Genomic DNA, 25094 nt, shown 5'->3' with positions numbered 1-25094 from the left:
TGTGAAGCGGTAGTCCGACTGCAAAATCCGTAGCAAAAACTCAAAACTGTCCGCGTTCGGCTTTTATCCTCGTCGCCAAAAAGGTGTTATAACCTCAGGATAAAAATGCTCGGAAACTCAAGTGCCAGTTTTAGGACGTTTACTGCCCACTTTTAGAAACAACCACAGCTAGTCGCACACATACAGGAAACTGTCCCACACATAACATTCTGGCAGCGAGAACCCTGAAAAACCTCTGAAGGTTCCGGGGTGCAACGCCCCAAACATACATTAACAACAACACTGTCTATAACACAGACCATTACATGTGGAAACCATTTGAATACAAGTGCGCTGATCCACACAGGTATGCACACGGATGTTCACTGCTCGTAGACTTAAATTACACCTTTCTTGGCTGCTACTTCAAAGCACATTGTGCGCTGCCTGTCCTGCGTGCTGCACAACAACATTGAATATTTAGTATTTACTGCTGTTTACACTTAGCTAGATTAATGCGATGGTGTTGTGTTTAGTATGTTGCTTTGGGTTTTTTTGCTTGTTTTCTATTCTTTCTCTCTCAACAGGTGATCCAGGAGATTTTATTTTATTTATTTATTTTTTTCCCCTTTCTCACTGTCCCTCTCCCTTTCTGTTTTTCTTTTCCTTCCTCTTTCTTTCTCCCTTTCCTATCCCTCACTCATGTCTGTCCTATCTGTAACAACTGAAAATAAAATAAAATAAATAATAAAAACAAAGGGCGATCAAATGGATCAATACGGCAATGCCACGATGATCCATTTGGCAAAATAAATCCATTGGGTATCCTTGTTGGTCTTCAGACAACAATTCTGATGGCTAAAGAACCAAATGGGACAGGCAAAAAAAAAAAAAAAAGAAGGCCCTGAGTAAATGTGGTTATCCCAGCTGGACTTTTGTCAAACCTCAAAGTCAAAGTCAAAGTCAAAGTCAGCTTTATTTGTCGATTCTTCCACATGTACAGGACATACGGAGAATAGAAATTGCGTTACTCTTCAATCCCTAGATAAATAGCAAATGAACATTTAAATATATTTAAATATAAAAGTGATTAAAAAATGCAAGTAAAATAATTAAAAAGTAAAAATTTAAATAAATACAATTTTACATATAACAAGAAAGCTATATAATATACAATATAATGGGTAAGTGACATTGAGTGTAAACCAGGCAGAGTAGTGCAAATAGGCAAATAGTGCAAATGGAGATTTAGTAGTGTACGGTAAGAGAAAGTGTAACAACAAAGTCTTATGAGGTAATGGCAGTCCAATGCTCCACAAAGTGACTGGTAACTGGTGCAGGCCAGTGAGTGAGTCAGAGAGTGTGTGTGTTTGTGTGTGTGTGACAGAGTTCAGTGAGACCGTGGAGGAGAGAGGGGAGAGGGGGCAGAATCGGGAGGGAGTTAAGCTTCCTGACAGCCTGATGGATGAAGCTGTCCTTCAGCCTGCTGGTCCTGGCCTGGAGACTCCGCAGTCTCCTCCCCGACGGCAGCAGCTTGAAGAAGCTTTGCATTGGGTGTGTGGGATCAGCCGCTATGCAAAGGGCTTTTTTAGTGAGACGGGTGCTGTAAATGTCCTGGAGGGAGGGGAGAGAGACACCAATGATCCTCTCTGCAGCTCTCACTATGCGTTGGAGGGTTCTATGACAGGACGCATTGCAGGCTCCAAACCACACAGTGATGCAGCTCGACAGGATGCTCTCGATGGTGCCTCTGTAGAAAGTGTACATGATGGGGGCTGGTGCTCCTGCTCTTCTTAGTTTGCGGAGAAAGAAGAGACGCTGCTGTGATTTCTTGGCCAGTGCTGTGGTGTTGTACGTCCAGGAGAGATCCTCTGTGATGTGCACACCCAAGAACTTGGTGTTGCTCACTCTCTCCACAGACGCTCCGTCAATGGTCAGAGGAGCATGTTGGGTGTGCATTCTCCTGAAGTCCACAACAATCTCCTTCGTCTTCTCCACATTCAGAGAGAGATTGTTGTCAGCACACCACGTGGCCAGGCGTCTCACCTCACTTCTGTAGTCGGTCTCATCCCTGTTGCTAATGAGACCCACCACCGTTGTGTCGTCCGCAAACTTGATGAAGAGGTTGGAGCTGTATGATGGAGTGCAGTCATGGGTCAGCAGAGTGAAGAGGAGGGGGCTCAGCACACATCCCTGCGGGGCCCCCGTGTTTAAAATGATGGTGCTGGATGTATTACTGCCAACCCGTACTGCTTGAGGTCTTCCGGTGAGGAAATCCAACAGCCAGTTGCACAGTGAGGTGTTGAGCCCCAGCTGGACCAGTTTTTGAATGAGCTGTTGGGGGATTATGGTGTTGAATGCTGAACTGAAATCTATGAACAGCATTCGAACATATGAGTCATTTTTGTCCAGGTGTGTGAGTGCCGAGTGGAGTGCAGTGGAGATGGCATCATCGGTTGAGCGGTTGGGCCGATAGGCAAACTGGAAGGGATCCAGGGAGGGGGGCAGGACAGTCTTGATGTGTTGCATGACTAGTCGTTCGAAGCACTTCATCAGGATGGGAGTAAGTGCAACAGGACGGTAGTCATTAAAGCAGGAGGGAGATGACTTTTTTGGAACCGGAATGATTGTGGTGGCTTTAAAACATGTGGGGACGACAGCCTGAATGAGTGATATGTTGAAGATGTCTGTGAAGACATCAGTGAGTTCCACTGCACAGTCTCTCAGTACACGACCAGGAATGTTGTCAGGACCCGGAGCTTTACGTGCATTGATCCTGCTGAGGGATCTCCTCACGCTGTCCGGTGACAGAGTCAACACCTGGTCACCAGGAGGGGGTGGGGTCTTCTGTGCAGTGGTGCTGTTTTGGACTTCAAAGCGAGCAAAGAAAGTGTTCAGCTCGTTCAGCAGGGGGATAGTGCTATCACAGGTCTGTGGTGGGGGCTTGTAATCTGTGATGGTCTGAATGCCCCGCCACAGGCTCCGTGAGTCTCTGCTGTCTTTGAAGTGATGAGATATTTTCCTGGAGTACTGTCTCTTAGCCTCTCTGATGCCACGGGAAAGGTTGGCCCTAGCTGTCCTCAGGCTTGCCTCGTCTCCAACTCTGAAGGCAACATTCCGAGCTTTCAGCAGCCTGTAGACCTCTCCTGTCATCCATGGTTTTTGATTGGCCCGGACAGTTATGGTTTTCGTGACTGTTACATCCTCAATACACTTGTTGATGTAGGCAGTAACAGTCTCTGCGTACTCCTGGAGGTCAGTGGTGTTGTTATAGGTGGCAGCCTGCTTAAACATGTTCCAGTCTGTAGTATTAAAGCAGTCCTGTAGAGCCTCTGAAGACCCCTCTGGCCACACTTGTATCCGCTTACGAACCGGTTTGGTCACTTTAACGAGCGGTCTGTAAGCAGGCCTGGGAATGCACCTAGAGAATGCACCTAGAGAAAGCCCCAGCCGATCCAGGAGAGAAGGACAACCGTTGCCCAAACGAAAACCTGTAGTGATGCCATATGTGTCAGGAGTATCGGAGCAGTTGAGACACATTTTTTCTAAACACCGGGTCTCTGTGGCTTTTAAACCCCAAAATACGCTGCGCCAAAAACTGGTCCACCCTAAGGATTGGGTCCCCCGACACAAACAGAGTAACATAGTGTACGCTGTTAAGTGCCAGGAGGATTGCCAGGGTTTTGCAAGCGGATGGCACAACACAGAAGAGCTACCTCGTCAGGCCAGGACTCTGCAGTCTATTTACACCTACAGGCCAGTGGACACTCTTTCAATGATGAGGATGTACATATCCTGGACAGGGACGAACGCTGGTTTGAGCGCGGAGTCAAGGAGACCATTTACATGAAAAGGACTCCCTCCAGGGTCTCTCCAATGCAACAGATCTGGCTTTTGCAGATTACATCAGCCACTTTGTCTCTCCAATAACCCCATACCTGCCCTGGATTAGGTCTCTGGAGGTGCTCATGTGTGAGAGAGTACCAGCTAATACTGTCCTCTCTCTATTCAGTCATCCTGAGCATGTTCTGTTGGAGTTTTCTTCCTGTTGAAATGGAGTTTCTCCGTCGCAACTGTCTCCAAAGTCCCCACAGGGTCATAGGGAGTCATATGATTGATGAGTTTTCTTTGTTTTCTTTTTGTTATTGTAGAGTATTTACCTTACAATAAGAAAGTGCTTTGAGACAATATGTTGTTGTCATTTGGCCCAATATTAATTAAACTGAAAAGCATTTTATTTGGAGACCAATTTTATCATCGCAAGGAAACAAAGGGTCCTCCAAATGTGACCCACAAATATATCCTTCATATGAAAATGTATATGAATGCATTTTAGAAAATATATATTAATGTGAACAATTAAAAAAAACTTTTACAGCCTTTTCTTTGATTTTTGGAATCAAACTACAATATTAGTAGAAATATGTGGAAAATGCATGCGATGAAACATCTTCATTGTCAGTGGACAATTATAAACATGTTTGCGTCTGATCTTTTTTTCCTAATTGAATATACCAGGCACAGGACTGGTATAGGACTGCACTCCCTTCCACTCATTACCTAAAGCAGCAAACGTAAGCGATTTTTATTTAGTCTAAAGTACAACAAGGAAGATCTGTAATCGCTCATCTGCTGCTTTCCCAGGAGTTTGGTTGCTTTCTTTTCTTTACATTATTATAACTTTCAGAAACTGTTCAACTGTTAGAAATCATTTCTAGAATAGTTTTGGATTTAGACTGTTAAATTAAGACACTAAGAGATATGAGGAAAAAGTCTTCTCTTAAGAATTTGAGGTGGATGGTCTCGGCAGTGAGAACTGAAGACGTCAGTTATGGACAAACAACCATCATAATGCAGCTGCTCTTTCTCTTTGACTGTGGACAGAGACAAGCTAGCTGCTCACCCTGATTACAGCCATCATGCTAAGCCATGCAAAAGAAACCACAAAGAAAGAAAGAAAGAAAGAAACCACATCATGACTCTTTTCTGAGCAACCTCCTGTTCCTCCTTGTGTTCCTGCTCCCTCAATTCATTTCAATTCAATTTTGTTTACATAGCGCCAAATCACAACAAGTCGCCTCAAGGCGCTTCATAGATACAGAGAAAAACCCAACAATCTAATGACCCCCTGTGAACAAGCACTTTGGCGACAGTGGGAAGGAAAAACTCCCTTTTAACAGGAAGAAACCTCAGCTCAGGGAGGGGCGGCCATCTGCTGCGACTGGTTGGAATGAGAGAAGGAAAAGAGGATAAAGACATGCTGTGGAAGAGAGACAAAGATTAATAACAGATATGATTCAGTGCAGAGAGGTCTATTAACACATAGTGAGTGAGAAAGGTGACTGGAAAGGAAAAACTCAATGCATCATGGGAATCCCCGGCAGCCTACGTCTGTTAATAATGGATTGGATTTACATAGCGCTTTTCAAGGCACCCAAAGCGCTTTACAATGCCACTATTCATTCACATTCACACACTGGTGGAGGCAAGCTACAGTTGTAGCCACAGCTGCCCAGGGGCAGACTGACAGAAGTGAGGCTGCCATATTGTGCCATCGGCCCCTCTGGCCAGAACCAGTAGGCAGTAGGGTAAAGTGTCTTGCCCAAGGACACAACGACCAGGACAAAGGGCCTGGGGATCGAACTGGCGACCTTCCGGTTACAGATGCACTTCCCAACCTGAGCCACTGTCGCCCCCATTGAATGAATAAATGAATTGAAGCATAACTGAATGAATGAATAAATTGAAGCATAACTATGGCTATGTTCACACTGCAGGCGAAAGCGCATCAAATCCGATTGTTTTGACCCTATGCGACCCATATCCGATCATGGTATGACAGTGTGAACGGCACAAATCCGATATTTTCAAATCTGATGTGGGTCACTTTCGTATGTGGTACTGAATCCGATACATATCTGATGTTTTAGAAAGCAACTGCTGTTTGAACGGTCATGTCGCATTAAATCAGTCTTTTACGTCACTGACACAAAACAGACGCCAATTATCAGCGCCGGAGAAGACATTGCGAACGCTTCCTGGCCATCCAGTGAAACTGTTGGGAAGACAACATTGGAGAAACATTAACATTTTATTTGTACTGTATAATCTGCAGATTCTGACAGAAATTTGCAACTATCCTTTGAAGCACCGCTCCTCTCAAACAGCAATAAGGATCATTATTAGGTTATTTACATTATTATGTAAATAACAGAATAACTTAAAGCAAAAATTGGGAAACGTGAAGTCCGAAGTCTTTATATTAAGGGCCATCAGTCAAACAATACTGTTTGCTCTGGGTCTAAACAGAGCGCGTTGTGTGTTACGTCTTCTTTTGCGCATGCGGGGCCGCTTTGAGCATTCAAACTAGAGCGCGTTTGCTGTCACATTTTATTTATAGTGTGAACAAGCAGACCAGAAAATCGGATTTGATCAAAAAATTGGAATTGAGCATTAAGACCTGCACTGTGAACGTAGCCTAAGGGAGGATTAAGAGTCACCTGGTCAAGCCCTAACTGTATGCTTTAGCAAAAAGGAAAGTTTTAAGCCTAATCTCGTCACGCTGACAGATCTCTTCCTGTTTAAATAAATGTTGTAAATAAACTGATGGTGTCTCTTAGGCTTCACTTCAGTTTTAGTTATAAACCAGGAGATGGTCTGAGGCTGATTTTGACTTCACTCTGATGGTCACAGAGAACAAAGAGCTAAATGCAGGAAATCAGGATAAGATTTACATTCAAAAATTTAAAAACACATTTTGTTAGAAATCAGCACATTTAACGGTCGTGTGTAGTGTTTATAAAACAGAAGAAGACAAAATCGTCACACACTGAACTTTAGATGATTAATCTTCCTGCTACTAATATATGAGTGAAGTGTTTAAACTGAAGCAGCAGATTTACTCTCTTTTAGAAACTGTCAGACTTTAAAGGTTAAAGAAAGATAAGAGTCCACAGGAGGCAGTGTGTGTACAAACTGTAATCAGACAGGGCAGAGGTTCATCCACCCAACACGTGCTCCATGCTGCTGACTGTGATTCGGTGGAAGTAGATGATGTAAGTGTAAAACAATGAAGAAGAAGGTCCTTTATGATCAGGTGGAGAACAGCAAAAAGAAAGGAATGGTAGCCGAGAGGTTTAAAACCTCATACATACAGTATGTTTATAGATGATATCACTATTTTGTATTTTACGTGCACATGCACGTAAAAATGCTGTACCCATTAAAGAAGCAATTGTGTGTCAAACAAAGCCCATGAAAAGGGTTTAAATTGGATGTTTAAATTTAAGTGCATCATAGTTTAAAAATGTATTTAACACTGAAAAATAAGAAAAAACGTTTTATGTTATGGTCATAACTGTAATATAAACAAATGAATAACAATTTTATTGTCTGTTTGTTTCTTAAAGTAATCAAACCCATATCACAAAGCAGCCACTAGAGGGAGCTCTAGGGCAGTTTACAAGCATAATAACCAGTTTAACTTCTAAAAGGCAGAACAAAATGAATAACAATTTTATTGTTTGTCATTGAAACCACATTGTGTTTTATTTTACTTTGTACAGTAAAACAGTTCTATTAAGCATAAAACTCAACAAAGAACTCAGATAAAGCACCCTTTATCACTATTTATACATTTTAATACTGTCATGGTCCCTGTGCCTCACCAGCTGATCCTGTATTAGACAACATGTGTTTTGTTGTTTTTTGCTCTCTCCTCTCTCTCTCTCACCTGCCGCTCCCGCCCCTGGCCCATTTGTGTTTTGTCTATAATTTTCTATAATTTTCATCCATTCGTAGTGTGATGGTGGGTCTATTTGTACCATTTTCTTGTATTTGCTTTTTTACAGTCTGCTAGCATAATTTTCAATATGTATTTATCTTCTTTCAACACGTTTCACATAATGATACCAAGATATAATAGTGTACAAGACTTGGATACATAACACAGAATTTTACCTATAACTAAGTGAACATCTTCCCCAAATTTTGCAGTCTTAGGACAGAACCAGAACATATGTGAATGATTCACATTTACATCTCCACAGCTTCTCCAACATGGCTGTGTTAATGAAGTGTGTTTGTTCCTAATTTTGGGTGTTAAAAAAGTCTAATTACATTTTTCCAACAATGTAGTCTCCAGCCACATGATGACGTCGTTGACTGATGTGTTTTCCAGATTTGTGACCATTCCTCATCAGATAAATTCACTCCTAACTCTCTCTGACTGCCACTTCAGTTTTACATACGCTGTTGTAATCCCTCTTACCTTCATTATATGCCTGTAAATTGTAGCGATTATTCTGAATTTTTTGTGTTGTAGGTTTCAGTTATGGTTTTAATTATTGAATTTTTGTTTAGATTTACACTATGTTTTATTTCTTTATTGAAAAAATCCCTAATCTGCAAATATCTATGGTGATCTTGATTACTTAGTGTTAAGAAATATACTCTAAAACACTTCTTCAGTAAAGACTCAGAGAAGAGAAACACACAGAACTTCTTGCTAGCAAGGGAAGTCTCCGGACTGAGAGACTCGCGCCTGAAAAACTGCCCCGGTCTTTATTTATATGCTTCAGTGAACGTTTGTTCCTTGCATTGGAATGTGGAGGTGTGTGTGTGTGTGTGTGTGTGTGTGTGTGTGTGTGTGTGTGTGTGTGTGTGTGTGTGTGTGTGTGTGTGTGTGGGGTCAGAGTGTGGCCCCATAAACGACTTTCCTTAACCTGCTGGTCTGGAAAATCCAACAGTTCATTTATATGTAAAAAAGCACTTAGACTAAAACTGACATAGCTACGTTAATCCTACCGTAAAACAATAAAACAAGGTACGACCTCTTCCCAGGCTCCCAGGATGTAGGTGGTGTGGATGTGGGGGTGAACGCTAGGACACCTTGAAATGTTACAGAGTAGTTCACGAGGTGCCAAAGAAACACAAAAGCAGTATATCAGAATGAATATATCATTTGAATTTATACAGTTTAATTCATTCTGGTGTTAGCAATTAAATTTTATGTGTCTAGCACTAAATCACAAAAGCAGTCGCCTCAAGACACTTTATGTTGTTGGGTAAAAATCCAACAATAATGCAAAGAAACCCAACAATTTATTAATGACCCCATATGAGGAAGCATTTAGTCAAAGTCAGAAGCAAAAACTCCATTTGGAAAGGTAGAAACCTCCGGCAGAACCAGGCTCAGGGAGGGACAGCCATCTACTGTGACTGGTTGAGGTTGATGGGAAGGAGGCAGGACAACACACACTGTGGAAGAGAGCAAGAGATACATACTAACTAATGATTAAATGCAGAGGTGTATAAACACAGAGCGAGTGAATAAGAAAAACTACATATATCGTGGGAGATCGTCCCTCTTCTGTGGAACCAGCTTCCAGTTTGGATTCAGGACACAGACACGATCTCTACTTTCAAGATTAGGCTTAAAACTTTTCTATTTGAATATACCAGGCACTGCATCTACAAGGACAACACTCCCTTCCACTCTTTACTTGAAGCAGCTAAAGGTGAGTTATTTTTTTCTCATTTAGTCCAAAGTTCAAGAAGGCAGATCTGTAGTAAGTCATCTGCCTCTTTTCACAGGTGTTTGGTTTCTTTCTGTTCTTTACATCACTACCACTTTCCCATGCTGTCACTCTCAATACTTTTGTAGTTACTCTAGTTCAGTCATCTTCTTGCCTGCCCTTCAAACTTCATGCAACCCACATCCTCCCCATCTAACACGGTTTATTTTGAGGAGATAAACAGTCTGTGTGTAACTCTCCAATTGTTTAGTTTGTCTAATAGTAAAACCATAAACACTGTAGGATCACTGGTGACTGGTCTTACATGCACACAGAAATGAAAATGAAATGAAACATGTTGCAAATTTTTCTTTTATTTCTGAGATCTGACACACACACAAATTTACCACGTATGAGACAAACAAAGACCAACAACAAGGAAAAATGATCCTTTAATACAGAACATGAGCAGGGACCAGGACAAACCACAAATAAACCAATCACTGCTTTAAGACTGAGCCAGAAGCTCCTCTGAGATTTTAAGGGCGGTTCACCTCACAAACTTTATAGTGTAAGACATCACTGTGTTCACTTTGGTTATTAACCAGTTTGTGGCCTGAAACTGAAAATAAACACCAATCCACTTGATTTTATTTCAATTGGGAAATACATTTGTAGAATGCATGCTAATGTTCAAAATAAAATAAACACAAAGATTAGAAGAAAACATTGATTATAATTACAGAGCTTCTGTTAATAAAAATCAATATCATGGTCCACACTGAGATTTCTCAGTCCATCCGACTTAAATACTCTATACGTGGACTTAACTGAACTCACTGCTCTCAACTATTAATTTAAATTTGTAATCTGACGAGACACAGTCTGTGAACATGGATTCAAAAATTCATGTTAAACTATATTTTGTCAAATTTGTCAAAATTTTAAAGTAATTTCACATTGAAATACATCATCTCCAACAAAATGTCGACTGTGACAGACAATCAGAAAAATCAGAAAATCAGACAGCTATACCCTCAGCATCCACACAGTCAGACCATGAAACCTATAAATCGTGTCTTTAGCTCATTAATCCACTATGTCCACTGACTGCCATCTTTGTCCTTTTCCCGACTGATTAGAAATCATGGGACTCATAAAAATGACCAATAGTATGTATTACACGAAAAGCAAGCTAACAGCTAACTGAGTTCAGTTTTGGTACAAACGTATGTTTGGTATCTATTGTGATAATAAAAAAGTCAAATAGTGTCATTTAGCTGGTTCAGGTATGAAGCCTGGAGTTTGTCTCATCCCCAAATCATTAAATATGGTAAATGGACCACTTTAATTGCTTTTCTACTCGAGCATAAAGCGCTGATATTACACAGATATTTATTCAAGGCTGCATAGAAAGACTTTTATTAACATCAGGTGTAGCCTCTGCACAAGGTTGGAGCCTAATTACTGCCTTTAACTCTGATAAAACCGAATCTGATGTTCCAACAGTGTTCAGGCAGAGAATTATTACCTGCAATGCTCCAGTTTGACCTCATGGTGGCAGTGCTGTCTCACTGTTGTAATGGCTACACTCAGACTACAGGAGATAACAAGAGGGCTCTACTACTGATGTTTCATGATGTCTTTATGGCATCATGCTGACGTCAGCCTCATGACATCATCAGGTTTTATAGATCATGTGCTGATGTCAGCAGTGTTAATATGTAAATCTAGTGCAATATATTCATCTTTATGTCTGTGAAGGTTCTCAGTCATCCAGGTCATCGTAGTCAAAGGAGCTTGCAAAGAAAAGTGTCTGGACTTCTTTAAGTTACTTGAAGACGTTTCACCTCTCATCCGAGAAGCTTCTTCAGTTCTAAGGTCAAATGGTGGAGAGTCCCAGATATCCTAAATGGGTGTTCTTAAAGTCAGCAAAGAGGCACAGAAAAGAAGACCAGACACCAGCGAGGGAGGATAAGAAGGACAGACGCAACAACATTGTCATCCCCTATGTAGCCGGTGTATCAGAAAAACTCAGGAGAATTTTCTCCAAGCATGACATCCCGGTGCATTTCAGACCCAGCAACACGCTCAGACAAAAACTGGTTCACCCGAAAGATAAAACGCCAAAACACAGACTTAACAATGTGGTGTATGCTGTACAGTGCAGCGAGGAATGCCCAGACCTCTACATTGGAGAGACCAAACAGCCACTTCACAAGCGCATGGCACAACACAGAAGAGCCACCTCCACAGGACAAGACTCAGCAGTCCATCTGCATCTTAAGGATAAAGGACACTCTTTCGAGGATGCCCATGTTCACATTTTGGACAGAGAGGACAGATGGTTTGAAAGAGGAGTGAAAGAAGCCATCTACGTCCACTGTGAGCGACCATCTTTGAACAGAGGCGGGGGTTTACGACACCAACTCTCTGCCATCTATAATCCAGTTTTGAGATCCCTTCCCAGACGCCTTAACGCCCACTCACATCCTGGGCCATCTGATCTCAGGAATTCGCATGATAAGGTGGGGCCAGGTTTCACAATGAACTCACCCGAAACTCTGGCTGATTGGGTCCCACACCCAATTTCACACCTTGTCTCAGGCGATTAGAGGATCATCAGGGGGTCCTTTTGTCCCTCTGTGTTCACTCCCACTAGGCTTATATCTGGGACTCTCCACCATTTAACCTTAGAACTGAAGAAGCTTCTCGGATGAGAGGTGAAACGTCTTCAAGTAACTTAAAGAAGTCCAGACGCTTTTCTTTGCAAGCTCCTTTGACTATATTCATCTTTGTGTCAGTGTGAAGTCACATAATGTTGCACTGAAAAAATAATATTTTAAAAAGCTCAAACAAAGAGTGTTCATGTCCTCCAATGACTAATATATTGTTTTAATGTTTGGAGATGCAAACTAAAGCTTTGTCCTCACGTGACCCTGACCTTTGACCTTTGTATTTATTATCTTTACCCACATGATTGGAGCAGAACTGGAAATCTTTGGCTTTTATAACCTGTAAAACTTCAGATTTTAAGATGTTTTCATGCAGTGTGTGATTTTGTGACACTTTATGGCATCATTGTGACGTCGTATTGAAAAAATAAACTGTGTTGTTCCGCTCTCTTCATGTCCTTTAAATCAGACAACATGACAGTGGTTGTGTGTTTGTTGTCACGGCAGCAGCAGCCATCTGTGACACCAGCACACAAAAGCAACACAACAGCAGGTTCAAACACTCAAAGAGCTGCGTTACATTTGAATGTGTGACTAGTTGCTGAGCTGTTTGATGTTATGTGTCAGAGTTCAGCTTCACATGTTTGAAATAATAACACATATCTGGGAGCAATAATGACAGAATAAGGAAACAGGACAGACGATGACGACCTTCTTCTGTTGGACATGTGCACATCAGTTATATGCATTGATCCAGTGCTGCTTCACAAGTACACACACACAACAACCAGTGCAAGAGCACAACTACATGAACTAGTTATGATCTATGTAGAAAAGTATAAAGCAGATAAAGTACATAATATATGACACAGTGATGCTATCAAACAACAACACACAAACAACAACACAAAGAGTCCAGATGAGCAAAGTCACTGCTCAGTGTGACCAGGATCGTCTGAGCTCCGTCCTAAACCTGAACAGCTGTTCACCAGAATCCTGCTGATTGCTGCTCAAAGCTGCTTTCAGAGAAAGTGGAGCTGTGATCAGTGTCAGTGTGTTACTTTATTACAAAACACTAAAATGTTACTTTGTGTCTCTGAGGGTTTCTGTCACATGTGAGTGTGTTCTCACAGCAGATTATTGAGTCGGCCTCAGATCTTCTTGAATCTGTAAAAACTGGAATCACAGAGCAGCTGACTGGTGTCCTCTAAATGTTTCACCTACAGCATTCAGTTAAAGAGGAAAAACTCTGATCTGTGCTGACATCACTTCCTGGTCCAGACTGAAGGAGAGGATGAGGAGTTCACTCTAACACTTAAACACTGAGATGGTGTCACATGTTCGTATGGTGCACACAGCAGTGGGACAGCACTTTGTAACATGTGATGTGACTTTGATAAAGATGAAACATTCTTATTATTATTGTGACTTTGAGACATTGATGTCACATGTTTTACTCTCTCCACACTCAAAGACCTTCAGAGTGTCTGATTTAAACATCTTCAGGCTCTGACCTCAGAGGAGGGACCAGAAGGAAACTGTCAGATCATCAGTGTGATCATTATTGTCTAAACTTCATTAAGCAAACCTGAATAAACATGTGTGTGTTCATAAAAGCCTTAAAATGTGTTCCACACAGACCTCAGAGCCATGTGTGAACAATCCTCAATGTCTGTGAGTTTGTGGTTTGGAATTTCCTTCTCGCTACTTTCAGCCACATTTACAAAAACAGTCCTCCTGTTCTGACTGTTAATAATCAGAGAGAAAGTGCTGAACTCCTGCTGACAGACTTTATCTGACACGATATAAAGGAGATGGAGAAAAAAAAATCAAAATTAAGTCATGAACCCCAAAAACACATAGAAACTTAAAGAACTTAGGAGCAACTAAAGGCATAAAATACCAGGAATGTGCATCAGGAATAAGAAAATAAAGACCCATAAACACTAAGAAATAACAGAAAGCAAAATATGAATAAAGAATTAAAAAACTAAAAATAATCCAATCTACAAAGGCAGGAGTTTCCTGGAACACTTAGTGTAAGTATCAGTTCTGAGGAAGGGAAATGCTGCTGGAATGTTCTATGATGTTTATCTGCGGATGGGTGGAACCTTAATTAAGGTCTTTAGGTAAATTTAGGGGATTTTCTTTTTCTAGCTGTTGTGGTGACTGATAGACAGCTGTGATGATTTGGAAGTTTTTGTTTTGCAGTTTGACCACAGAGTACTGTGCAAAAGACTTGAACCACCCCTAACTTCTTTGTCTCCTTAGAATGGAAACAAAGACTTTTTTCACATATGAAATCTTAAGAAACAGGAGCAGCTTTCTGAAGCTTCTCTTTGGACACTGGCTGATTTTTCACTCATTTTCAGTCTTTGTAGCTCACAGACTATTTTGTTTATGTAAGACTAATAATGACTCTTTCAAGCAAAAAATCATTTCTAAAAAATGTCAAAGATAACAAAACTTGAAAGACAGAATAGATTTTTACTGAAATGATTCCTAACCAGCTTTCAGCTGAAAACAAAAACAATCAAGACGTCTATTAAGTTGCTTAAAGGCATTTCAGAAACAGTTTTGTCTGTAAAAGAGAGCATTCAACAGGTATATATGTAACTCTTTATTAACACTTACATAATGATAATATAATTGTCTTTAAAAATATATTTTTTTATTAAAAATATTTATATATATAAAAAAATCTTTTTTAAAGTGTTTATAAAGGCACAGTGGACACATGAACCAAGCAAAAAAACCCAAAAACAAACCCAGTGTTTAACCCTTGGATGCACAACCTACCAGTACCTACACTCTTCCACGAGTGGGGTCAAAAATGACCGCAAATAGAAACAATGCATTTTGCTATAAACTCGGTTGTTATTCTTCAAAATCTTTAAAACGAAGAGTTGTAATATTTTCATATTTGAGGTATTCCTCATAAAACATGTTTGTGACATGAGGCCCGTTTCATTTTTATTTATTTTTTCATTAATTTTAAGAAATTGGAGTTTTTGTATCACTTGTATCACTTTTGTATGCTTGCTCGGCCTATACTGCAGAAGGTGGGTTTTCCTTCTGAAAGGCACAAGTTGTTCATCCGCTGTAACACAATCACTGAGGATGAATTTCTGCCTGTAGTTGACCAGGAATAGGCCCCATATGTAGCAGAAAGCTGCCATGTGGTTTGTTTTCAGTCGGTAGGCTCTGGTCCTCTTGTCATCAAAGTGCAAGAAACGGTCAATATCTTTAAATCTTTGAATTGACATAGTGGCCTTTAACAATGCGTTATGCAGAGGACTCCCCAAAAACACACCGACTGGTACATCCCAGTTCTTCTCAGTTCCTGCAAGAATGGTCAATCAAATGAAGGCCAGGAGCTTATGTTTGATTATATTTTTCCACTCTTTTCCCCTGGCTGTGGCTACTCTTTGTGCCTCCATGTTTGTGCATGTCAGCACCTCTTCTGTTTTATTAGAATTATATTCTATCATTTGTATTGCCCTACAAATGATCCAGGATGGATGGGCTCTTCATCCCATCCGTCCTGGATCATTTGTAGGGCAAGGTCCACAGGGATCCTAGCTGGCCTCATAGCAGCCATGTTACTTTAGATATAAAAAAATATATATCAGAAAGGACAATGTCTGAAATGCACAGGAAACTATAAACAGGGCTGCACATAAATGGTCCGCAGGTGCACAATAAAAATAAAAGACGCGTACCAGATAAGAAGTTGGAACGCTCGTTTGCGTACATTAGACGTTCTGGAGGAGGACAGACATTTGTTCAGAACTCTTAAAGATGTTGAAGAAGCAAGCTGTGTAAGCAATTACTTTGGTGTTCCTCCACCGCAAAAGAAGCACATATTCTCTGAATTTCTGGGAATACTTTTATTTGACAGTGAATGTGCACCTGCAGTCCACTTATGTGCAGCCCTGACTATAAATCATGTATGTTACTGTGTAAAAATTTATTCTTGATCCATCAGAAGTGTAAGTGGGTCAGTCAGAGTTGCTAAGAATGAAAGTTTCATAGAAGATTCCACAGGAATTGCTTGGTGTCATTTTTGACCCCAGTTGTGGAAGAGTGGGGCAGTGATACAAAACCTGTATTTTTTTTAAATTAATGAAAAAATAAATAAAAATAGAAATGGCCTCATGTTACAAACATATTTTATGAGGAATACCTGGAATATGAATATATTACAACTTTGCATTTTAAAGATTTGAAGAAAAACAACCCGTGGGGTAATCTAAGGGTTAAAGAAGGCCACAGGGTGAAGACGCCAAAGTTGAGTAGCAACGTCTTCCAACATTTTGGAGGTAAAGTTCGGTTTTTAAGGCACAAACCCTCTTACTTTGGTACAAAATCAAAATCAGGAGTGGAGCACTTCATTAATATAGGTGGGGGCCTCACTCCAAAAGGCCACAGTAACAAGAACAACGATTTTAAACACAGTCACAGCAGAAGCTTTAATGGTGAACATGATGATACTCAGAGACGTTTGACCTCTATAGCAGTCTGCTGGATGTTCAGGAGAGTTCATCTATGTCCTCACATCATCTAACTCACAGTTTAGTTGTGGAGATTGAAGATGAAGCTCAACATCATCACTTTCTTTCTCTCTTTGATCGTCTGTCTTCTTTATCGATAACAATGACTCATTCAAACAGCAGCAGGAATGATAATAGCTTCTTTGTTTTTTAGTTGTTTTTTATGTATATACAACAAGCAATAAGAAGCACAAGAATAATAACCAAAACAACTAACAGAACTATCCAGGCAGGATGTCCTCCTGATGGACCTGCAGGTGAGAAACAGGTGTCAGCTGTCAGGTAGGTGATGAGTGAAGAACAGAACAGAATCCATTTCCTCTTTTAGTTAAATAGATCAGGTTATTAAAAATACGTTCTATTATTTATAAAGTAAGAAAATGTTCATATAGGTGGATTTTTGTGTGCTTTTTCATTCAAGAACAGGAAACATGTGGTCTGACCAAAATAGCAGCCAACATCTTGTTTTTGAAAATGGCTGCCACGAAAAATAGAAAAACAATCATAAAACTAGAAAATACAATTTAACATGCCTGTGAGAGGTTATTCAGGGTCAGATGTCATGTTGGTGCTTTGTTTGTATTGTTGTGCAGCCCAAATGAAAAGCTTGATTTTATTATTATTCTACAGTCTCTGTATACTGAATTTGGATCCACACTCTCACCCCTTCACGCCGTATAACGTCAAAAACGTTACAGAAATGATTTGTGTTCAACAACAAAAATGGGACCTCTCTCTCTCATGTGGACATTTTTCTGACACACTTTGAAGCTGATGGACGTTTTGTGTCTGCACTAAGTACATTTTCAGCAGCTATGGCACCGGCAGGATTCACTTTCACAGACTCACAACCACCAGCTTCACCCCTCCCCTCCCCCTCCAGCAGTTACACATGTTATATTAAGATTTATATCTAGTTGGTATTGGTATGGCGAGTAACCTTCAGTGAACGTCATAAATCACACAGCAATAGTACATTCATGTAATTGTAAAAAGCATAATGATATATTAAGTAATCTAAAGTATTCAGAAGACGCTACTCTGAGTAACGTTACGGAATACATTACAAAATACATTTTGGGGCATGTATTCTGTAATCTGTAGTGAAATACATTTTAAAAGTAACCTTCCAAACACTGGTCATACAACAAACAAACATCAACAACCAGGATGCAGCTTCACCTCTGATCACACACACACTCAGCTCTACTCACTCACATGAAGTACCAACACGAAGGTAGGTGATGCTGATGGACTTCCACGAGTCTGTTTCTTCCATTAAGACACGACACTCGTATGTTCCAGTGTCATTATTCGTCACATCCTTCAGAATCAAAGACACGTCTCCATCCTTCATCTGTCTGTCCTGCAGATCCACCCGGTTCTTAAAAGATGGATGCTGGTACTCTGGATCAAACTGACCATCGTGGTACACAAGAACATATTTATCTCCCAGGTCAGCTCTGCTCCAGTGTACAGATGTGATGTTGTTGTTTGGAGCTCGACATGTCAGAGTGACGCTCTTCTGTACAGACTCAGCTGGGATGATTTTCCTGTCTGAAAGAGAAACAACACAGAGCAGAGAGGTTAAAGATCAAAGTACAATTATGATCAGAATGACTGACTTTAAATATTTTTGTTTATTTCCTTTGACATTTGAGTATTTAGTCATGTTGGATTTAATGAACCTCTGAACATCCAGCATCTATTTAAATGTTTTCAAGTGATTGAACATGTTCTGTTGTCTCTTTCTCTTTAATATCTCTCACACTCCTGTCACACTGGTGTGTGTGACTGCAGCAGCATCTGCACATGTGCAGCTTTCGGCTGCTCCTCCTACACTCAGCTTCAGTCCAACCTGATGTGACTCTAACTCTATTCCAGCCATGTGATTGGTTCAGATGCTATTTTCATTGTTATTGAACTTTCATGTTACCTGTCAAAACAAGGAGGTAATAAATTTTTGAGTACATTTTACTTTGAGTCACTACATTTTTTAACAAATATGTGTACTTTCTACTTCTTTACATTTTCAGACAGACTGGTTACTTTGTCTTTGTCTATAGTTCATACTGTGAGATTAATGTGGGCCGGAAACCATGCACCACTTTCTGTATGTTCAGCATCTTGCTAGCACTACAGAAAATAAGGAATCATGAAGGCAGTGAGGTTATTTTAAGTAGCAGGTAATTCAAAATGAAAAGTTTCTATCAGCTCAACAAACATCATCAGTTTGTCTCACAATTGTGTTGCTAGCTAAATGCCCAGCTGCTGTATTTCATAGGGAGTAAAAAGAAAGAGAGCTAACTTCTCTCAGCAATAGAGAAAGATAAGAAAGAAAGGAGAGGAGAGGAAAAAGAGAGCTTAGATTTAAAGATAATGACTCCTTAGTGGAATCTGATAAACTGCAAATATAAACAATGCATGTAAGGTCCCAAAAGATTGATTCTGTTCATCTGGATGTAAATTTTTCAGTAGGAGAAACATTTCATCACTCAACCAAGTGACTGCAGGTTTCCCCAACCTTATAAAGAGAACATTTGCACAATAACTGAATCTAGCCCACTGAATGAACAATAGGCTGTGAGGTCAATTCCTTGATCATTAATTAAGGACATTGCCAAGACAAAAACCCACTGATAAATGACCATGCGTATCATTCACAGAGAGTTGGGGGATGGCTACAATCACAGTATTGTAAGATGGGGAAAGATGTATCCTTAGTCCCTCTCCTCGATTCAGAGATGGTCTTTCCCTTTTCATGTAAATGGCCTCCTTGACTTCCTGCTCAAACCAGCGTTCCTCCCTGTCCAGGATGTGTACATCCTCATCATTGAAAGAGTGTCCACTGGCCTGTAGGTGTAAATAGACTGCAGAGTCCTGGCCTGATGAGGTAGCTCTTGTGTGTTGTGGCATCTGCTTTGCCAGAGGTTGTTTGGTTTCCCCGATGTATAAATCCGGGCAATCATCCTGGCACTTAAGAGCATACGTACACTACGTTACTCTGTTTGGTTCAGAGGACCCGATCCTTGGGGAAGACAAATTTTTTATGTAGCGTGATTTGGGGTTTAAAAGCCACAGAGACCCGTTGTTTGGAAAAAAAATGCGTGTCAACTGTTCTGATACTCTTGACACGTTTGGGATCACTACAGGTTTTCGCTACAGGTTTTAGTCAGCAGTTGTCCTTCTCCCCTGGAGCTTTCTTTAGGTGCCTTCCCAGTTTTGACAAATGTCGAGCTTGGATAACAACATTTACTGAGCGCTTACAGTAGATTTATGGTACACATGAGCTTTTAGATGTCCTCCATTACTCACAGTCTTAGAAGGCTAACCTGCCACTATTCTCATATCCTCCCAGCTGAATTTGATGTGTCGGCCCACCAAGTTAATGTGATCCGTGAATTGTTTTCAAGTAAAGTCAAGTCATCTTTACTTATATAGCACATTTAAAGGACATCAAGTGTCGTTGAAAGTGCTGAACAGAGACATAATAGTGGTTGTTATGTCCCTACGATGAAGATCTAGGGGTGTGTGTGGGGACTGGTAACAAATGGGTCCAGAACAGAATGAAAGGAGAACAGCCAGAGGTGTTTAGTAAATAAAATCGTTTTAATAATCGTTTTTATTATAGAGAACCTTGCATACTTCCTACAACTAAGAAGCACATGCTCAACCGTCTCCATAGCATTGCACCACCACACAACCCATAAAGACTACCATTTAAAAAGCAGTGGCCTGTTCGTATTCTACTGATAATAACCAGAAGTTCTTACTTTCTGTCCAAACTATACTTTTCCTTTGACAGTGGTATCTGTACATCTATATCGACTTGCTTCCTTCCTGACTCTTGGTGGCACTTGGTGTTCACTCGCTCTGTGGTAGAGTATCACTTCCTGTTTCTGCTCAAACACAGTGGTGTTTCTGAGTAGCTTATCTGCTTAGCAGATACTATTACTTTTCTTTTTTTTATTTTATTTATTTATTTATTTTATTTTTTTACTTTTATTTTTTCATAGTATAATCTTCACATGCTTCATCCGAAGCACACTTTCTGTGTACTCACTAACTAATTTATAGCCAAAGTATTCACCCACTGTCTCTGTACTGTTTCGCTAGCTTAGCTTAGCTCATAGCCGACTCGTTAGCACCATGGCTACTTCACCTGTCCCTACTGCACTTTCCTGCTCATTGTGTCAGATGTTTAGCTACTCCTCGGCCTCCTTTAGTAGTAATGGTATCCGTAACAAATGTAGCATATTTGTAGCTCTGGAGGCCAGGATTACTAAATTGGAGACTCGGCTTCGGACCCTTCATTCACCTGTAGCTAGCCAGGCCCCTGTAGCTGGTGCAGCCGAAGATAGCATAGGCCCCGCTAGCTTTTCCCCGGCAGACCCCAAGCAGCTGGGGAAAGAGGGCGGCTGGGTGACGGTGAGGAGGAAGCATAGTCCTAAACAGAAGCCCCAGGTACACCACCAACCTGTTCATGTGTCTAACTGTTTTTCCCCACTCGGCAACACACCCGCCGGGGGTCAAACTCTGGTAATTGGTGATTCTGTTCTGAGACATGTGAAGCTAGAGACAATGGCAATCATAGTCAATTGTCTTCCAGGGGCCAGAGCAGCCGACATTGAGGGAAATTTAAAACTGCTGGCTAAGGGTAAACGTAAATTCAGTAAAACCATAATTCACGTTGGCAATCCAATGGTTACGCCAATCAGAGGTCACTAAAATCAATATTGAATCGGTGTGCAACTTTGCCAAAACAATGTCGGACTCTGTAGTTTTCTCTGGTCCCCTCCCCAATCAGACCAGGAGTGACATGTTTAACCGCATGTTCTCCTTAAATTGCTGGCTGTCTGAGTGGTGTCCCAGAAACGATGTGGGCTTCATAGATAATTGGCGAACCTTCTGGAGGAAACCTGGTCTTGTTAGGAGAGATGGCATCCATCCCACTTTGGATGGAGCAGCTCTCATTTCTAGAAATATGGACAAATTTATTAAACCCCCCAAAATATGACTATCCAGAGTTGGGACCAGGAAGCAGAGTTGCAGTCTTACACGCCTCTCTGCAGCTTCTCTCCTTCTGCTACCCCCCCAAAAAACCCATCTCCATTGAGACTGTGTCAGCTCCCTAACAGACAAAAAACAAACTAAAAACCAGCAATAAACAACTTAAACATAAACAATTACAAAGAAATGTAATGGGGAAGGCTTTAGGACCCAGGGGACCCAATGGAGGGTATAAAAGAGGAAGTAGCAGCAGGTGCTCTTTATTTCCACTGACGAGCGGCTGTGAACAATGTTTGTGTGAGTAGGTGAAGAGCCTGAGAAGTTTTAATTGTCTGCTACACAAACAGTTGTTTTAAACCTCTACATCAGAGGTTCGAGGTACAGGCTGTCTCTCTTTTAGTGCTTTTTTAAATGTCAAATATATTAAGTTAACATACCTCCAGCAGACAAATGTGTTTGCTGCACACCTGGTTTGTCTTGGCTAATCTTTTAAAATCACTACTAAAAGCATAAAATGCAATAAACATCAAATACATTTCAACAAATTTAAAAAATTTTGTCTGGGTTGGGTTTTGAAATGGGACGGTCTAGCCTTCGTCGCGCTGCTCAGGTTGCCTAGCACTCATGATACGTTTCATACAACACTGTTTGACAGAAATGAAAAAAATGTTTTTTGGTCATTAATTTTTGTTATGACATCACTTTGATTAGTTGAGTATCTGAGGCTGAGACCACGGGACTGTAAAACATGGTATTTGGGCTTCTTTTCTATACTGAACAGTCATGTCAAGATTAGTTAGTAAATAACAATTAGCTAATGTTGTTCATGAGAATAAAATCATCTTACTCTGGTAATGTAAATATAACATTATAGTTATTGTCAGATTATTATGATATATTACAGCAGTGAGCTTGAACTCTGTGTCAAAGATTCAAGTTGCAGTCATTTATAGTTCCTATCACATTGAATCTTCACTGAAAGACAAGTATCTTTGACAGTGTATATATAGATGTATTATATATAAGAGACAAATATTGTTCTTTCAGTATGTTAGCATAACATTACATTTGGCTCAAAGATTAGATATGTATAAAACAAAATGTACGAGCTGTGATAACTGTTTCTGATAAAATGAAGAGTAGACTGATATATTAAATATTCCTTTATTGGGTGAGAAAATCACACCATGTCATAACTGCTTTAAGTCATACAGAATAGATATCAGAGCCTTAATCAGGCGGACTTCTGCTAAATGGGTCAAACTGGGCAGAAAGTATACAAACACATAACATCCTTATAGAATATGATGTAACGCTATAGATCAACTTACCTCAGAATATATAAAGCATAAAAACAATTACAGCAATATGATGCAACAAACACAGCAGTACTACTAATCCAAAATACTCAAAGCTTCATAGAACTGAAACAAACATTTATTTTTAGCTCCATTCTGCTGCTGATACATACTTTAGGTTTCTGAATATTAAACTTGTTGCTGCCTTTCACACCCTAGGCCATGTGACCTCAGGAAATCACATGATAGGGTGGGGCTAGGTTTCACAATGAGTTCACCCGAAACCCTGGCTGATTGTGACCCACACCCGTTTTCACACCTTGGCTCATGTGATTAGGTAGAGTTTCATTAGGGGGTACTTTTGTCCCTCTCAGGGGGACACTCCCACAGGGCTTAAATGTGGGAATCTCCACCATTTGACCTTAGAACTGAAGAAGCTTCTCGGATGAGAGGTGAAATGTCGTCAAGCAAGTTAAAGAAGTCCAGACGCTTTTCTTTGCAAGCTCCTTAGACTATGATGACCTGGATGACTGAGAACCTTCACAGACCTACTCTGTATGTTCGTATGGGTCTAACCCTTTAAGTCCTTTGATTTTTTCCTCGTACTTTATTTTGCCTTTTCATTAACTCTGTCTTTGTACGGACGTGCCGAGTTCTCCGTCGTTTTGTACATAACTGTTTTTGGGGCAAATAAAATGCAAGTAGGGATTCAAAACGCAGAATTAATGATTAGCAGTGCTGGAAATGCTAGTGCTTCATGCAGTGTTTTGATTTTGTTGCCACTTGTACCCACAATGCAATGCACGAAAGTCACGTGGTCTGTCAATCTCTATATGGTGGACTGTTAAAGAAGAAGCCATATACAGGGGTGAGGGGAGGTGACCCTTTTGTGATCACCAGGAAGCCATACACACACATACACACAAACACACACATACACACACACGTGCTCGCACATGCATGCACACACACATACACTGTTTTTAACTTTTATGACACCATAGGGGTTTTTCAATGGGAGGTTGTGTCATTTCAATAAAAGGACTGCAAGCAAGGGCTGAAGTTGGAGTTTGCAATGGGTGATCGTGGCTCACGAGTTGGCAGTTCATCTATAATCAGAAGGTTGCCGGTTTAAGCCCCGGCTTGGACAGTCTCGGTCGTTGTTTCCTTGGGCAAGACACTTCACCCGTTGCCTACTGGTGGTGGTCAGAGGGCCTGGTGGCGCCAGTGTCCGACAGCCTCGCCTCTGTCAGTGCGCCCCAGGGCAGCTGTGGCTACAATGTAGCTGCCATCACCATTGTGTGAATGGGTTAATTAATGTAGTGTAAACCAATTTCGAGTCATTAAGGGCTAAGTAAAGCGCTTTACAAATACAGGCCATTTACCATTTGCTCCTCGGGTGAGGAGCCTCCAGGACCCTGGTCCAGCGGTCTTCCCTTGCAAGTGAAAAACGAATTGATCTCTCTTTGTCGTTCTTTGTTAACGGTGATAAGTCTCCGAACCAGCAAGGCCTGTGAGCGCAGATGTAACAACACCAATGTTTCTGCTTGTAGTACTGTAAAATAGGTGGAATGAAGACACAGTTCCAAAAGCAAACACATTTGGTTGGTGCTGAGAGTGGTCCTGTTGCTAGGGTTGGGGTCATCCTGTAATTTCTTACGAACTACCTTGAATGCAGTAACTGGGATGCAAGTGAAGAGAGATGTAACATCAAATGAGACCATTGTTTCATCTGCCTCTGACAGTTGTGCAGTTACACATCTGGCTACAACTAACAACTTAAATTCAGTTGACCAATTCAACAAAGAGCAGCAGGTCAGATGCTCACACAGTAATCTAAGAAAATGCACTGAAGCTCATATTAGAAATTATTGTGAGTTGTGATTCTTTTCCCTGTGCTGAGACATAACACAGATCTCAGGGCACCAGCAGGATTCACTTTCACAGACTCACAACCACCAGCTTCACCCCTCCCCTCCCCCTCCAGCTGTAGGCTTTAACATTGAGTTTCCCCACACATGTTTACAGACGAGTTAGAGAGCAAGAGAAGAAGAGACGGATTCA

At 40.8% G+C, this 25094-nt stretch overlaps 2 protein-coding genes across 2 annotated transcripts in view; one reads left to right on the top strand and one right to left on the bottom strand.

Moving 5' to 3' along the window:
* The window catches only part of LOC147334038 (polymeric immunoglobulin receptor-like), a 419044-nt gene that overhangs the window by 258003 nt on the left and 135947 nt on the right, over nt 1-25094 (top strand). The gene's annotated exons all lie outside the window — the stretch shown is intronic.
* Nucleotides 16471-25094, bottom strand: part of LOC147334042 (butyrophilin-like protein 2) — a gene marked incomplete at its 5' end in the record, with an annotated part of 31917 nt that continues 23293 nt past the window's right edge. The window contains 2 exons of the mRNA XM_086286595.1: nt 16471-16973; nt 17941-18279. Of these exons, the coding sequence (XP_086142721.1) occupies nt 16873-16973; nt 17941-18279 (440 nt within the window). The remainder of the gene's footprint in view (nt 16974-17940; nt 18280-25094) is intronic.

The sequence above is a fragment of the Aulonocara sp. 'chitande type north' Nkhata Bay genome, linkage group LG3, assembly GCF_057382095.1.
Source record: "Aulonocara sp. 'chitande type north' Nkhata Bay isolate Kocher_YH1m ecotype deep benthic linkage group LG3, A_spYH_male_GT1.1, whole genome shotgun sequence".
Taxonomy (NCBI): Eukaryota; Metazoa; Chordata; class Actinopteri; order Cichliformes; family Cichlidae; genus Aulonocara; species Aulonocara sp. 'chitande type north' Nkhata Bay.
The sequence above is the reverse complement of the archived record's forward strand: the minus strand, read 5'-3'. Positions and strand labels throughout refer to the sequence as shown.